The 17,456-nt window shown below is 38.1% G+C and overlaps 1 protein-coding gene across 3 annotated transcripts in view; it reads left to right on the top strand.

Annotated features, from left to right (window-relative positions):
* rasgrp3 (RAS guanyl releasing protein 3 (calcium and DAG-regulated)) overlaps positions 1-15,092 on the top strand; it is a 58,148-nt gene extending 43,056 nt beyond the window's left edge. For all 3 annotated transcript variants that reach the window (XM_042433010.1, XM_042433008.1, XM_042433007.1), the window contains exons 8-17: positions 1,519-1,635; positions 2,834-3,112; positions 5,144-5,224; positions 6,372-6,485; positions 6,579-6,694; positions 7,743-7,890; positions 8,210-8,246; positions 8,994-9,143; positions 9,228-9,604; positions 12,569-15,092. In XM_042433010.1, coding sequence (XP_042288944.1) covers positions 1,519-1,635; positions 2,834-3,112; positions 5,144-5,224; positions 6,372-6,485; positions 6,579-6,694; positions 7,743-7,890; positions 8,210-8,246; positions 8,994-9,143; positions 9,228-9,604; positions 12,569-12,577 — 1,428 coding nt within the window. In that variant the 3' untranslated portion in view covers positions 12,578-15,092. The remainder of the gene's footprint in view (positions 1-1,518; positions 1,636-2,833; positions 3,113-5,143; positions 5,225-6,371; positions 6,486-6,578; positions 6,695-7,742; positions 7,891-8,209; positions 8,247-8,993; positions 9,144-9,227; positions 9,605-12,568) is intronic.
* The last annotated feature ends 2,364 nt before the right edge of the window (positions 15,093-17,456 follow it).

Raw genomic sequence — 17,456 nt, 5'->3', positions numbered from 1 at the left:
TAATTAATTCATTTTAATTGCCTGTTTTATTATTATAATGAAGACCCATCCAGTCCTTGATAATCATCACGTACTAAGCCTCTTATTTGTTTTTATGTTATATCTGTTTAGTGATAAAGACATTTTTTTCAAGATGATTCTTGTCACAATAATGTCTGAATTTACTCATCTTGTTGATAGTTTCTAACATTAGTAACAGCCATCTCTACTTTTTATTTTAAAAAAGTCTTCCATGGAGCCAACATTGTCAATGTTGCATCCATTTATAAACAAAAGATGCACTTGAGTTATCTGTCAACCACTAAAGCTGTCTCATTAATATTCATGGAAGGTGTATATATGTTATCGGCAATTGTGTTGCATCTCCATCTTATCAGAGCACCTAAGAGTTTCTCCATTTATCCTCCATCAGTATTGAAAGGATTGGATCAGTGTCCTAATGACAAGCTCTCAGTGATCTTGTCTCCTGTGAGACAGCAGACTGTCTGCACACAGGCTCGAGGATGAATGCATTTAACACACTGCTATCAAGTGTGTGTATTACATGTAATAATACTGAGTTAGTTTTTAAGACTGTTTGATTTGTTAAAAAAGAAATTATCATTTGTCTGTTGCTCCCAAGATCCTGTTATCTATACCTGCCCCCTACATAAACTCTCTATGTATTGTACTGTATAATAGCCTTAATAGATATCGTTTCTCTTGTGTTATAATCAGAAACATGAACAGTAGTCCAAAAGCATGCTTGGCAATTACACATTCCTGCATTAAGAAAATATAACATGCATCACAGCTTTCCTTTGATATTTAAAAACACCCTCCAGGCATGGTTTAACATAAAAATACTCTGCTTTGAATAATAATTTGTGTCTGATATGGTTGAAATGTTCCCCCATCAGTAGATGAATGCATTAACTCAAATAAGCAGCTGAAGGAACAAGAAGACAAACACATTTTTGAGTGGAGGGGCACTATTCCACGAAATCTCACTGTGCAGCGGAGACTGTCCTTCCAAGAAAAATGACAGGGTCAGTTGATTGCCCTAAAGCAACATATGTGTACGTTCAAGTGACAGCACCCTCTAGTAGCTGTGGTAATTATGACTGGAGCAAAGGAGGAAATCAGATGACATTATTATAGAGAGACAAAGTCCACCTAAGGAGGAGGTCAGGGTGGATGGATAGGTCAACAAAACAGACTTTCACACAGTTGTTTCCCGTATTCAACCACAAGTCAACAGTGTTTTAACTGATTTGTCCCTAAACCTAACCAAACCTTAACCTTTGCATTGTCACATCATAAACATCATTATTTTTCAACAGTGATGGGTAACAGTTTTGGTCCTGCTGATAGGAGCATCAGATCAGAAAGTGAAGGGGGCATTCAGGTTTCATTATCACCTAATTGGGATCTTTTGCAATAGAACAGCACCAAGACAAGACAGAATGTGTTTGATGAGATCAGCTTGACAAGATCAAAAGTGAGAGTTTAAACATGTAACTCTCTGTCTCTCATCAGAAACTTCTGCAGCTGCAGAACTTCAACACTCTGATGGCAGTGGTGGGGGGGCTGAGCCACAGCTCCATTTCTCGACTGAAGGAGACTCACTCTTATCTAGCTGCAGAGGTCGTGAGGGTAAGTCACTTACTAATGCACTTTTATGTATATACATAAAATTCAGTACACATGCATTCCTACATATGAACATACAAATCAGTATAACACTATATACAGGACTTAGTAATATATGGTTATAGGAGGTTCAGTGGTAATGTGTTAGTAGGCTAACCAGGCTTTGCCATGTTTTGCCATTTTCCTTCCAGGTAGACAATGTTTTCTTTGACTTAAAAATGTAATAACTTGAATAACAAAATTGGATAAAAGAAATGTGAAGGCGTGTTTACCAATGAAGTAGTAAAGACAGGCAGCTACAAGTTGAAGTTACCAACAGAATGCCTTTAGTTGCAGTTCTACTGTTGACCATCAGACATTGGCTCCAGTTTACTGTATTGAAGTCAGCATAAAAGTGAAGTCAATACAATCCTTCTACAAAACTTTGACACAAGGCTCCCACTAGTATGGTCTCTGGCTAATTTCAGGTATTTACAGATATTTTAGTGTCAATTTTGAGACTCATTTATCTGTTAAAGTGATACATAATCCAAAATGTATCCTTTTAGTCCCATTCGGGACTCAGCTGAAAGCTATCAGAACTGGTATTTCCTTCCACAGAGAGAAGCATCTGTAGTTAAAGGGAAATGTCAGTATTTTTCAACATGGACCCTATTTTCCCATCTTTTTGTGTCTAAGAGACTAATGGAGACAGCAATTGTTAAAATTGGTCCAATATTGAGTGAGGGCGCTGAAGCTGGCAGTCTTGAAACGGGCTGTGATGTAATCCGATGGGGCAATAGTGCACCATCACTGTACGTCCACTATAAGTGCTTGTTTTTGCCACTGACAGGTTCAGATTGTTATCATAAGTGTCTGACAACATTATGGAAAGTTGTTGTGTCTAACCAAGTCTCGCTCAAGGAGAAATCTTGTTCTGAAATCTTACAAGAGTTAAGTTGTTGTTGAAATCATCTAAATATTCAGCCAAGACTTTGAAAATTTTTACATAACACTAAGCTACGCTTTCGCTATTGCCCCATCTGATTACATTGTTGCCCGTTTTACGGCTGCCAGCTGCAGTGCTCTCACTCAATACTCAATAAAAATTGGTGTCACAAAAAGATGGGCAAATAGAGTTCAGGTTGAAAAATCCAGAAGTTTACAGTTTGTAATTTGATTATTATACTCACACCCAAATGTTCACCACTCCCCACCTCAGATCTGGAGCGAGATGACGGAGCTGGTCTCTTCCAACAACAACTACTCCTGCTACCGCAAGGCCTTCAATGAGTGCCAGGGTTTTAAAATCCCCATCCTGGGCGTGCACCTCAAGGACCTCATTGCAGTACATGTGGTCTTTCCTGACTGGGTTGATGACAGTAATAAGGTTAACCTGGTGAAGATGCAGCAGCTCTACATGACCTTCAATGAGCTGGTGTCATTGCAGAGCGCAGTGGCCCAAGTGGAGCCCAACATGGACCTCATCTACCTGCTAACGGTGAGGGAAAACCATTCCGCACATAACATCTTGGATTTCAGAGGTGCTTTCCTGTGTAAATGTGAGGCTCATGTTGTAATAGATTTACAGACAGTCCGGACACCTGAGATGAAGGCATTGCAGTAAGAATACTTGCAGTCACAAGTTACTTTGTACCTGGTGGAGAAAGAAGATGCGGGGCAGTATTTATCAAACTGCTAGAAGTAAAATTTTGGACTTGAAATTAAAGATAAAAAATGATAAAATTATTGTATAAAAATGATTGTACTATATATCATTAATCATGATGTATAATACATTAGCTCAAGCAGTACCATTAAGAATAGAGTGGTTTTAGTCTATTATTTGCATTTGATTTGAACATTTGATAGAATGTTACACCACTTTTTCTTTTTTTTTTTTAAATATATATTTATCAGGGGTACAAACAAACAAAAGAATAATCCTGACATTGATTTGATTTGCAATCACTTTCCAAGCATCTTAATTGTCTGCACTTGTCAATGTGGTGTAATTCTCCTTGTTATATGATTTCTGTAACGTACCAAAATCCTATTATTTCCTCCTTCTTTATTGTTTCATACATCATAAATATACTAGATTGTTATTCATTTTTCATGTGAATTATACCCAGAGATTTAAAGATTTCACACAAATAAAATTAACTTATATTAAATTAAATTTACAGTATATTTTTTTGCAGAGTGACATACCATTGAATAAACTGTAAGGATGTAAGAATGTAAAGAATGTACAATATGGCAGATCAGATATCTCTGATGGGTTATTCCAACATGTGGTAAATCATGTGATCACTTGAGAGTTGCATTACTGTACTTTACACTGTAAATGGGAGCAAGTCTCTTGATAAATGTGTCTTATGGCTCACAGCCAGCAAAGAACTTTTTTACTCCTAGGATGACTCCTAGAGAACTGATCTTTCAAATGTATTTAAATAATAGAATGCTGTTTTATGTGGCTGGGAAATTGAATCAGTGACAAGTATAACCCCCATATTTCTTGCTGGCATTGTAATGTGCTGAGATAGTGTAGTTAATTGTAACAGTTTTCCTCTTTGCTCTCTTGCACTAATAAACAGAGTTGGAGGAAATTTTGAGTCATCCATTCATTAACTACAGAGTGACAGTTTTGAAGGCAGTGGCATGAGTAAAGATCCACAGCAGTAACTACTATACAGAGTTGGGGGTCATTCTATAATAGTGGATGATCAAACCAAAAAGTAATGGACCCTGGATTGAGCCTTGAGGTACTTCATCAGGATTGTTTCATTCTGTGATGAGAAGGTCTTTACTAAGATAGAAAAAGTCCTTGTATGATGGATCGAATCAAGACTACAATAATACTTAGCTCCAGAGGTACAAGAATAGTCACAGATAATGGTCATTTACACAGTTACAGAACTAGGTTTCAGAACTAAGCATTGCTCAGAATCAGACTGGTTAAAGAAAAGGATTAGGACAGCACACTTAGTCAACTGATTTTAATTTTAACAACATAAGTCGTTTTTATTTTAATTTAATTTATTCTATTTATTATGATGACTCATATGTGTAGCTCCCTCTGGATGAACCTGTTGTGTCAGTTGTGGATGTCTATAACTAACCTGGCGTGGATTGTATTGATTGCCATCATACACGCTGAGGAAGGGCGTCTGGCCCGAAACGTCCATGTAGCAATTCAAAATTAAAATCAGTTGACTAGGTGTGCTGTCCTAATCCTCTTGTTTAATCAATTTCGGTACTTCAAGGATTCAGCACCTGACCTTTTTGATTTTGATTGTGAGTTGAGTGCGTTGTATTATACAATTTTCAGAATCAGACTGGGACATCTGGGAAACCCGTTTCTCCAGAATCTTGCTGATAAACAGCAGGATAGAAATTGATCCTGAAGTGGTCAGCAGAATCAAAATCTTTGTCACAAAAATCAGTGCTGAAACACAGCTGTACATGAGTGTAGCTTCTTGTTCAGTGATTTTTTAACCAATTATAACCCAAGTCCTTGTATTTTCAGCTTTCTTTAGACCTTTATTACACAGAAGATGAAATTTATGAGCTGTCATTGCTAAGGGAACCACGCAACCCCAAATCATTGGTAAGTTTCAACAGAAATGGTTTGTTTGTTGTGGGTAGGTTTGTCCACATCAAGTATGTCCAATTTCACCAAACTGGATATATTGTAACCTCTGAATTATAAGGTTCTATCTGCGATCTGAGTGGTTTTGAGGTTCAAAGTTTTCTCATCCTGGAGAGCAAAACTGATATACAGTAAAAGTCTGTTTAATTGGTCAAAATAAAAGGTACCCATAACCAGGTAGCGCAATTTTAAATGGGGTTTTCTAGATCAGGTGGATTTCAGATAGAACCTTCTAATTCTCCACTAATTTGTTGTGTCCATCAATGTGGCTATCACTCTTAGTGTAGTCACTAGTACACCAGTCTGAAACAGACACAAGCTCAGTTACAAGCATGGTGGAGTTAGCATCAGATCACTAAACTGTTCAGCAATTATTAGCTAGAAATCTGAATTTGTCTTAGATTTGTACATAATAAAATATTAGTCTTCATTGCTGTCATCTCTAAAGTGGTAAAAAAAAAAAGTAGCACAAGCTGTGTAATTAACATTTTTAGCAAGGCAGCTAATGGTGATAATCAGCTTTTCACCAAGTTCAAACAACATATTAAATGACTCTCAGCTTAGTTGCTGCTTGTATCAGTTAAACATAACTAGTTTAATAAAATAATACATTTTGAGATGAAGACTGAGCAACATTTTATGATATTTTCAGCTTCTTTAACCTCAATCACAGATCAGTGAGGTAACACTTTAGGAGGTGAAACTTGATTCTTGGATCTCCTGTGTACATTCAGAGCACTGATTGGTGCTTTGCAGGTGGAACCTTATAGAAACATGTTAGAAATTGATTTTTATAGAGAGAGAGCCATTTCTTTTTTCATATTGAAGGGTCATTAGTTAATAAAAGTCTAAATAAACCTTTACAAAATGTTAATAACTATTGATAATAATAATATTGCCATGTGAATAACTCAATTTTAACAAAAAAAGTCAGATGGTACCTTATAATTGATGACTTATAATTCATGAAGGACTTGCATGGTACAATAATACCTCTTTCAAAAAACTCAAATATTTTTTGCCCACTTAGAACTATTTGTAGTCTTGGAAATGTGTCCTTGTGGCGTGACAGATCTAAGTCCTGTGCATGCGTCCTTCTTCACAGCCTACCTCTCCAACAACTCCCAACAAGCCCCTGGCTCCACTGGACTGGGCCTCCGGTGTCACCACCAAACCAGACCCCTCTGTGGTCAACAAACACATCAGGAAAGTGGTGGATGTGAGTAGACAATATCCTTATTCAGTTTGACAGATGTAGAGATGTGTGTGGAATATTATTGGAGTAATCTTTTTCTCATCTGGTTTTGGAAAGTCTGTGTTCAGGAATTATGACCATGACCATGATGGCTATATTTCTCAAGAAGACTTTGAGAGCATCGCTGCTAACTTTCCTTTCCTGGACTCCTTCTGCGTTTTGGACAAAGATCAGTGAGTAGTCTACAGTAGAATTCTACAAAATAGTATAAATAGTAAATAAATTTTACATTTTTAATACAAATTACTGGGCTTCTTATACACAGTCCTCATGCTTACGTTGACACTGTGCACATACCACCATCACTCTGTTTCATCTCAGAAACAACTAAATAGATCAGATCCTCAAACGAACATCTCTAACACACTTGTCCATACTTGTACTGTTCTACTTTGACTTAGGTAAAGGTAGTAATATAACAGAATGGCCCCAATCAGTGATATATTATACATTATAATTTTGTACAGTAGTACTGTCATTACTGATGATCTAAACAGCATTTTAATGATGTAGCTGGTAAAGATAGAGCGAACTAATCAAAGTAACTATAGCTGTCATAAAAATGTTTTGTAAAAAGTATACACTCACCAAGCATTTTATGGTGAGTGTATTCTATATTTTCCCCTCATGTATGTTAATGGGGTGGACAAAATATTAGGAACACTTTTCAATACAATGCAGTCCAGTACGTCACCACCCTCCTGACCTCAATAATAAGCATAAAGTAGAATTATCACCTTTCTGACAATGTCAACAAAAACTGAAAATATATGAACTTTGTAAAAGTAGAATTTATGACAGAGCTGTTGTATTGGATTGCATCAGATTGCACAGGTATACCTTATTAAGTGCTCAGTGAGTGTAATATTTGTCTCTGATAAGTAGTGGAGTAGAAGTCAAATAAAATTGATGTACTCAAGTAAAGTACAATTACCTCAAAGTCCTACTTAACTACAATATTTGAGTAAATGTACTTAGTTACTATATATTCCACCACTGCTAGCAACTGCACAGATACTGCTATGAAGTGTCAAAAAACGATTTATGTATCATGAGTGGAGGAAAAGCAGGGGACACCTGAAGCAGACATAACACTCTATACTGGTGCACTTTGATTGCCATTGACCACATTGGTTTAGACTTGACTAGAACATTTGTAAATCTCTCTCTCTCCACTCATCCTCCTTCCTTCATTATCATTTCCCCCTCTCTTTCTCACAGAGATGGTTTGATCAGTAAGGATGAGATGATAGCATATTTCCTTCGAGCTAACCCACTGCTCCAGTGTAAGATGGGACCAGGATTCATCCATAACTTCCAGGAGATGACGTACCTGAAGCCCACCTTCTGTGAACATTGTGCTGGATTTGTGTGTATCTCTTTGACTTTCCTCTTAGCCTTGAAATTGTACAAGCATTTAAATTCAGTCTAATGTCAAAAAACACTGTGCAGATGCTGAAAAATGATGATCAATTCCTCAGAGTGCATGGCATACAAATACACAACAGAAAGACACACACCCCTCCCTCTCATGTGGGGCTACAGAAGAGTCTTTCTGGCTGAATTATGTTTGTTTTTTAATGTCACCCCTCTTCATCATCTAACATCATTTTCTGTATATTCTATACCCACCTTCCCCCTTTCCTGGACCTTACATGGACCTCACAATGGTGGACCTGCTCCTGCAGCTCTGGGGAATCATCAAACAGGGCTACAAGTGCAAAGGTACAGTTTCACTGGATTCTTCTGTCTGTGTTAGTGCTAGTCAACAAGAAAATGGCACAAACCATTTTGAATAGCTTTAGAAGGGCCAGTGAGCTTAAGACAGTCTGTTTCTCTGGTGACCGTTCACATATTTAATTGGCCAATGCAGCATCTGTTGAGCCAGGTTCAACTGTTTTGTCAGACAACCCTCCATTGTCAGGCAAAAAAGCTGCAGTTACTCCTCTGGCCACTTGATGCTGGCTACAAGACTATTTTGTATTGAAATCAACAGCAAACATTAAAAACAACATACAAATTCTCCCTTGAAACTACCTATACCTACATTAACCACTGCAATCATAACACACCCAAATCTGTTCAGTTGTGTTGCATTTTGGGTAACACTTCCTGGGGCACCATGTTTTAACAATGGAATAAAACTGACAATATCTCTAGCTCTGCTGCATTGATTTTGGTTGTTGTACAGAACAATATCAATGAATTCTAAAAAATCACCAGGAAATCTGAGAACTTACTCTTGTACACAAGCCAAATGCATTCTCCTATTGTTACATATTTTGTTACATACTGTGCACATTCATTTTGGTGAAGTGACCCCATATGAAATCTTTCAGGACAAATGCAGTGACTCCACAGATTCTTATACATGATCCCTGTCTTGAATATCAAGACAAAGAACCAACATTAGGTCTGCTTGTCTTGACACTTGAACACCTTCACCCTGAATTTAAGCTATTTACTTCACAGACTGCGGTGTTAACTGTCATAAACAATGTCGGGAGCTGCTGGTTCTGGCCTGTCGGAAGCTGCTCCGCTCCAGCTCTCTGGGCAGTGTCTCCCCTGCCAGACTGACTCACAGCTCACTGCCCAGCAGCCCCGCACTGCCCGTCTGTAAAGGTCAGACATATACACACTGACAAAAAAATGTAGCTTTTGTAGTTATTTTACATATCATCATATTTTCTGCACTTCTTCCTTCAGACGAGGATGAGGTGTTTGAGTTCCCAGCTGTCACACCAGCAGGTCCGGCTCTGGACACTCAGTCCATCACCCTGATGACTGGCTCAGCCCAGAGAATCTCTGTGCGCCTGCAGAGGGCCACCACCAGCCAGGCCACCCAGACTGAGCCCCTGTGGCCCGAACACAGCTGGGGGACCACGGACGGTGGCTCCCACACATTCCCCAAAATGAAATACCGGACTCACAGGAAGACCTCTAAAAATAAAGGTTTTGCACGCTGGGAAAACCAGAATGACGGTCAGCGGCAGGCACTTTCCTCACGGTGCAGCACAGACTCTCAGGAGAAGTCAGGCATCTCTGGAGAGCTTGTACAGAACGGCATCACACACAGAGGGAAGGTAATGGAAGATGTGGCTGTAGATTTTTATTTAATGTTACTATATTACTATATTCATCTTGAGACAATATTAATCTGGCAATTGCAGATGGTGAAAGGAAATCTATGGAGGTTGAAGCAATCACTTCAAACATGTTTAAAGGGGACCAATTATGCTAATTTCTAGCTCTACATTTTTATTCTGAGATTCAACTAAAGTAGCTTTGCATGATTCACAGATAAAAAAACTTGTTTATTATCGAATACTGACCCTTTATGCAGCCCCTCAGTTTAGCCTCTGTCTCTTAACAGGCAGTCTTAGCTCCTGTCTCTTTGTCTCTTTAAGGCCCCCCTCCCAATGACCTCACTGTGTTCTGATTGGCCAGCATTCCGGAAGCTGCTGAGGCACAGCCCATGGATGTATAATGAGAGCTGGATAGGGCTCCGCTGCTCAGCCTTGCAGCCAATTTTTCCCAGTGGCCACTTGTGGTATTGCAGCGAAAAAAAACCCTGCGGCCCAAAAAGCATTTTCCCCATAGACCACAATTGTAAAAGAGACGTCTGTAAAACTGTTGACAGGACACCTGGAACTACAAACAAAGTCAATTGTGACTCGTCCTATTATGAACTTTTGATTCATGGAGGTTTTATATTTGTAAAACTTTCCTCAAGCTGAGAAAAGCAATTTAAAAATCTGTGACGTCATCACAATGTAAAGTCTATGGGCCAAGCGGGAACCCATGGGCAGGGCCAGCAGGGGAAACACTATTGCACATATTCAGTGGGCTGCACAACACGGAAGCAAACCTGGGAGCTAGAAACTTTTTTTGGTGTATGTACCAGTTGAGCAATTCCTATAGGACTGAATGGGTGCCATTGATATTAACATTAACGCTGAGTTCCTGAATCCCAATCTTCCTAAGTTCTTCCTTCATAAATTGTCTTTCTTGATCATACTTAGTACAATCTATGCTTGCATGCAGCTGCTAGCTGGGAAAAAATATGTGCATATATCGGTATCGGCATTGGCAATCGGCCACAATGAGTTGGAAATATCGGCATATCGGGTATCGGTTAAAAATCCAATATCATGCATCCCTAGCAGAAACCTAAATGAAATCAATATTTGCTGTGAGCAGCTTTGCCTTTAAAACAGCAGCAGTTCTCCTCAGTACACTTTAACACAGTTTTTCATGGTAACTTGCAGGTAGGTTGTTGTAACCATCCTGGAGAAAGAATGTTCTTCTGTGGATTTATTATTTAGGCCATCTCAGGTGCTCCTTCATGTAATTCCAGATTGACTCCATGATGTTAAGATCAGGGCTCTGTGGGGGCCAAACCATACCATCTGTTGCAGGACTCATTCCTCTTGTTGCTGAAAATAGTTCTTTATGACTCTAGCTGTATGCTTGGGGTCATTGTCATTTCATGAATAAATTTTGGACCGATCAGACACCTCCCTGATGGTATTGCCTAAAACTTTTGCACAGTACTGTATATATGACTGAAAATAAGGAAAAGCATAATAGGTCCCCTCCAAGTTTATCAGTAAGGAGAAAGATACTGGGACCCTCTATGAGGCCCCTTGGAGGACAGACAGAGATCAATAGCCCTGTATTAAAGCAACACAAGGGGCTGCATTAATCTGGGTGGAGTTGTTTCAGGTGCTGATGAGAAATGAAATACAAGCCCGGTGGTCCAATTTTGAGTAACAGATCCAGATGTTTGAAGGCTTATCAGACACCATAACACTGCACATAATACTATGAGATAGGAGTTTACAACTCTGGAAAGTTATCACAGCGACAATCATTTAATCTTTAGTCACATCGAGCACTGGGGTAACAGTAGAAATACGGTGTTCATGCATTTAATTGGCAAATACAGCATCTGTTGAGCCAGGTTTAACATTTTTGTAGATGACCCTGAATTTTTTTTTTATTTTTGGTTTGTTTTTTTTTGCTGAAGCCTTCTGCATCTGGAGTCCCCATTCAAATGAATGCGATTCTATAGACCTGTGTTTAAAGCTGCATTACTTGTGCTTTATGAGTATTTTCATTTTATGCTACTTTATACTTCCACTTCATTATATTTCAGAGGTAAATATTATACTTCCTACTCCAGATGAAGATTTAACACAATGGATAACATAACAAGCTTTTAAAATACAACAGATTATTGAAGATGAAACCAGTGGTTTCCAATCTTTTTGGCTTTTGATGTCATACAAAAAGCAGTGTGTAGTCAGGGTCACATTTCAGATGTTTATGAGTTGTTAACAGCTCCACCAAATAGTGAAATAGTGACTCTAAACTTCTCACATGGTTTCATTTCAATAAATGTTCAAATGATCCAATATTTCACCAAAAATCAAAGATTAGAGAAAAAGTCAAAAGAACTGAAAACAGATTTGTGTATCAGAACTTTGTTTTTTCTTCTTTCCTCTCCCATTAATCATCTCATGACCCCTCAGAAGTCAGTGTCAAACAAACCCTGAAGATAAATAACAATTCAGCTGATAGTTGTACTATGGCAACCAGTAGAAAATGAATAAAAGGAAAAGTACTTAAATGCGCTATGGCTTTGCAAGATTTGCCAAATTTTGGAAACATTTAAGGAGAATCACTGCAACAGTTACTCACTCTGATTTTATCAAAATCTGGGGCAGTCACATTCATAAACAGTGCTGTAAGTGTGCAAGAGTTAGAAAACATGTTATTTATCATGTGGAGCCTCTGAACAGATGTTACAGTTACCCAGAAAAGATGTAGGAAACGTACATAAGTATTCAGAGCAATAAAAAAGGCAAATAATATCTATAAAGATCATATTGTGTACATTACAGGACATCTTCACATCTTTCATTGCTGTCCTGATTTCATTATGTTTTAATTAGTAACTGACAACACAATGTAATAACTGTATTTAGTAAAAATGCCAAAAATTCAGAAGCAGATGACTTAATATCCCTCCTCTTCACCTCCAGAACAGCTGACTTGGTCACGGTGGTGAGGGCCAGTCCCGGAGATCCAGAAAGCCCCTGATGGCTGGGACCAGGAAGCTATTCTCTCTGGGGGAGGTGCTGGGCTGTCTGAGGTCCCCCTTCAGTGACCTGGAGTTATCATGTCCTCTCTAGACTTTATAATGCACAGAGCTGCATGTGGACACCTGGTAGCTGCAGGGAAGGACGTAACGTGATGTCTGAAGAGGTCTCAAAAATCATGGAGAGGAGCTCAATGGATAACGGACAAACACCCACTTTGGATAACATGGAACCTAACCTCCATCTTGGAGATCAGAGTAGATTACTGCTCTCTAAGTAAGACATAACCTGGGTTTAGGTGTTGATCCAGGATGCACGATAAAATCAGCACTTGACAAACTGAGAAGAAACATTTTTAAACTTTACAACAGTGTAGGATGAGTTGAGTTTAGTGGTTGATCCCGGCCAGTTACTTTACAACACCCAGCTTTAAAATCCAGCCTGGGCACATGTGTCAAGCAAAAGACTACTGCTACAAGTTCTTTGTATTACTTTGGAACAAACACATTGGAATGAACAGAGAAGGGAAGATCCAGTAGATGTGGGAGAATATGTAGATATTTCTACGTGGAGTTGCAAAATAAAGGGAAAGTCAAACAGGAAGTGAATGTTAAGGATGTTAATGATGGACGATTCTGCAGAACTCTGGATTATGTTCAATGATGATGTTTTTTAAGAGCTCATTGCAAACATTTTTTAAATTATTTATTTCTACAATACCTGCATTTGGCAACTACAGTATGGTTAACCCCTTTTGTTTTCTGAAGGGTCAAAGTTAACTCATTCATGAGTTTAACAGCAGCTACAAGTAACAGCAGCAAGTTCATGACCATTCCTGGTTGGTTCAACTTCAAAACATGAATAATTGTCCTTTTACATGTCAAGAATGTCTTTGAGTCTCTTTTGACATTTAAAAAATCTTTACAGATTAAATGGAGTATTAATAAATCATTTGTAACAGCTATAAAGAACACAAATGAGAATGAGTAAGAAAGAGACACCATGTGTGGTGATGCTTTAAAAAACAAAACTGATTTTGTGCAGAATCAACCCTACCCCACACCTGACTCACATAAAATTAGAAACAAAATAAAACCATCTCTTACAGTGGACACAAGTACCAACGTTTCTCCTTTTGCTAAAGCCATGAGCAGCACATGTGAAAAGTGATGAGGGAACTGAATCTACCTGAGGCTGTGGACAGGGTGGGCAAGATGAAGCCAATTCTGACCCCAAAGAGGGACTGTGAAACAAACACAACATGCTGCTAATGGGAGAAATACATCTGTAATGCTCATGCAGGAAAACATGTTAATGAGAGAAATAGACAGATGCTTCGTAAAATAAGAGTTCAAGAAAGTTATTACTGTGTTTCCAAAGTTATCACAATAGTATAAACATTACACATCAATGACAGCAAAAAATGTGTTTTGTGGTGAAAACTAGAGGGGTAGCCTACACTGAATAAATAATAATCTTTCTGCATTGTGCAGAAGGAAAACACTTATTCTCCAAGTTGTTAAGTGAAAGGTTGTTTATGCTAAAATGATTTTTTTTTGTAGGGCAAGGAGAGTGTACAGAATATGAAGACATCAGGAGGGTTAGATTAGACAACTAAACACTTTATTAAAGAGGAACTACACATCAAAGTGTGTTGGGGATTACTACTGAATGTGTGAAAAAATGGTATAAAGCCTTTGTGTCTCCAGGGGGAGCTGTGTGAAATCTGATGAACTGCCTCAAGTGATGTGACTTGAGTCAGAATCTGGGGTTGTGGAGTTAGAAAGAAGTGAGGTATCAGACCACTGTAGCCCACTCTTCATCTCTGCTGGAGGCCAAACTGTCAGTGGTTCAAGTTGCGTTGTGGGTATTGTAGGCGTCAGTTTTGCCAAGGAAGGAGAATGCATGGAATAAAAAAGACGATATCCCTTGTTCTGCTGCATCAATTTTGATTAATTGTAAAAAAAAAAACATTGTGAGTCACATAGGACATACAGCTCTGTGTATTGGCATTGAATTTTTGCAATGGATGGAAATTAGATGAACAAATTATCTTTCAAAATGCCACCACACACCTTCTCACACTGGCTAATCAGCACATTATATACAGTAGTGTGAAATGGGGCACAGTGATGTTTTGGTGGTAGGAGGTGGTAAATCCAAATCCAGCCTTTAAAAAATAAATCTGTGGGTAACATCAAAGACCTCTGTGCTTCTTTACAGTCTATGACTTGACATTAATGCATGACACTTTTCTTACTGGTGATGCTAGTGTTTTAAAGTGCTACAAATTTAGAAACTACAAATTTAGAAAGCTAAAAAGCAGTTCATACACAGCTTCTTAGGAAAAGAAACAAAGTTGAACTCAAAACAGCTTTGTCCTAACTTGTAATGTGACAGTTTAAATATCATAATAATTTTAATGCCAAAATGATGTGTGTGTGTTTTTTTAAAGCATATTGAACCAATAAACAACTGACCAATGGTTTATGGGATTCTGAGTGTGTGACCACTGTTCTCAGCCATGGTTGTGTATACATAAGAGTGACTGTTATCCAGACATCACAACTTCATTATGTCTCAGTATTTTAGAGGGCCATTGATCTGTGTCTGTCACAGTTCATCTTATTAAGCAGGAGGGAAGATCCAGTGGGCTTTGATGAAGACAATGAACTGAATTTGGTTGAAGACCAACATTCAGATGTTATTCAAACCTATTCAGAACAATTTCAACAATGTTAAAAAATATATGAATGTTTGATAAAGGTTTTCACAATTTTGTATGAACTGCTGCCTGATTTGCAACACTTTAAATGGTTGATGACAAAAACTGAACTAACTACAACCTAAAACGTCTGTAAAACCTTTGTTTCTGATTAATATGCTACTCAACATTCTGAGACAACATTTGGCCAGAGCGAGGAAATCAAATAATAGGAAATCAATTGTTAAAACATTTATTTTTTATCAGTTATTACTGGTAAATGTTTCACAGTGTACTGGTTTTTGAGAATTGTAAATGTATGCTTCTACATTCCAGGCAGCCATTAGTTTCCATTTCAGTCATACACAAAATCAACTTTCAGTGACTCGAATGCTTGGGATAGAAGAGTAATTACAGTGAAACTTTGTTATTGTAAGATGTTAATGCAGCTGAAAGCAGAGAAATCTGCTGTGGTTGTCTGGTGTGATGCTTTCATGTCTGAGTAAGAAGCTTATGTAGCAGCAAAGTAGTCATATAAGTCAGAGTGTAACCTGCTAAAAAGCTTTCATACTGTCAGGTGAGACTGACATGAAGAGAGTCAACAGCAGATGGCTCTGACACAGAGAGAGGAGATAACAGGTGGGGGATCTCAGCAGGAACAAAGAGTCAAACATTTTATGGGAGCGGATCTTTCAGTAGGGAAGAAGTTATGGAGTCATTTGAAAGTACTGTATATTGATAATATTTTGAATGGATGATTTCCTTGTTCCCAGACGACAAACCTACAGACTAAACTGAGTAATGTGTGGTCCAAATCTACTGAATTAGTGAGTGAAATGAAGAGGAGACCCACTTCTCTCCAATGTAAACACCTCTTTATATACAGTCTGTGGTAAACATAGACAGTCATCACCAGCTGTCAGTATGAAGCTTAGTCTGACAGCAGGCACTCTGGCCAATCAGCAGAGAATATGAAGTTGTGGCCAGTTGACCTGAAACACTTCTCATATAAATACCACTTTGGCAAAAATACATTCCTATTATGCTATGTTTTCTTTATCTGCTTTTACAAGATAGGTTCACAATTTTTCAAGCAGGTGTTCATCTGAACAGTGAAAGAGGTTTTCCTCGCTGTAATCATTCCTACTCTTCATACTGACTATTGAAAGATCCCTTTCAAATATGCTGTCAATGTTAAAGACAGGGGTCATAATCTACAGTGTGTCCACACAGTCAGTCTGAGTAAAAATGCATTTAGTTGACATGAAGCTTATATGAGGCTTCAGCAGTCTGAGATAAACATATCAAATGGATATCTGTCACATTTACAGTCTCTTTAGCATCAAATTCCTTCTTTGTGTTTCCTCAGACAGTGTTTCCCTGTTGAGCTGTGGTGAAAGTATAGTAACAAAAAGAGGGACTTTGGCACTAAAAAGACTGAAAATTGAAAGATATCTACTTGATTTGACTCATTTGGACACTGAAGTTTCATATTAGCTTCACATCAACTTTTAAATACATTTTTGCACAGAAGGACTGTGGATTTTCCCCCCATCACTAACATTGTAAGTGCATTATGAAGGGATCTTCTAATGGTCAGTATGAACAGGAGGAATGATTACAGTAAGAAAAACATATTTAATGTTCATTTGGCTCAAGACTGTTGTTTTAAGACAGACTTGAAACTTGTGAACCCGTCTTTTAAGAATGTACAGTATGAAAATGCATAGAGGCCATGTTTTGCTTCAGTAGTATCAAGTCTATGAGGCATCTTGTAAACGTAACTGGAATACATGACAAACACTGTCCTCTGATATTTGCCAAAAGAGGATTTCTTGCACCACACTCAGGACAAACTGAATTTACATAGCAATTCACAACATACTGAAAATTTCTTTTGATCAGTTATAACATGGCCTTTCTAGCACCACCTTGAGGACAAACATTTCCTAACTTTATGTTTATACTGTGAAGTAATGAAGTGCATCGAGAATATACAGTATACAGAAGGACACATTAAAGGAAAAATCTGCATAGAAGTCACATCAAAATCACAAGGACTTCAAATAATAGTCTTCTTTTCTGGGGACACATTTGTAAAAAAACAATTCTACATGTTACAGTCAG

The sequence above is a fragment of the Thunnus maccoyii genome, chromosome 14 (assembly GCF_910596095.1).
Source record: "Thunnus maccoyii chromosome 14, fThuMac1.1, whole genome shotgun sequence".
NCBI lineage: Eukaryota > Metazoa > Chordata > Actinopteri > Scombriformes > Scombridae > Thunnus > Thunnus maccoyii.
The sequence above is the reverse complement of the archived record's forward strand: the minus strand, read 5'-3'. Positions and strand labels throughout refer to the sequence as shown.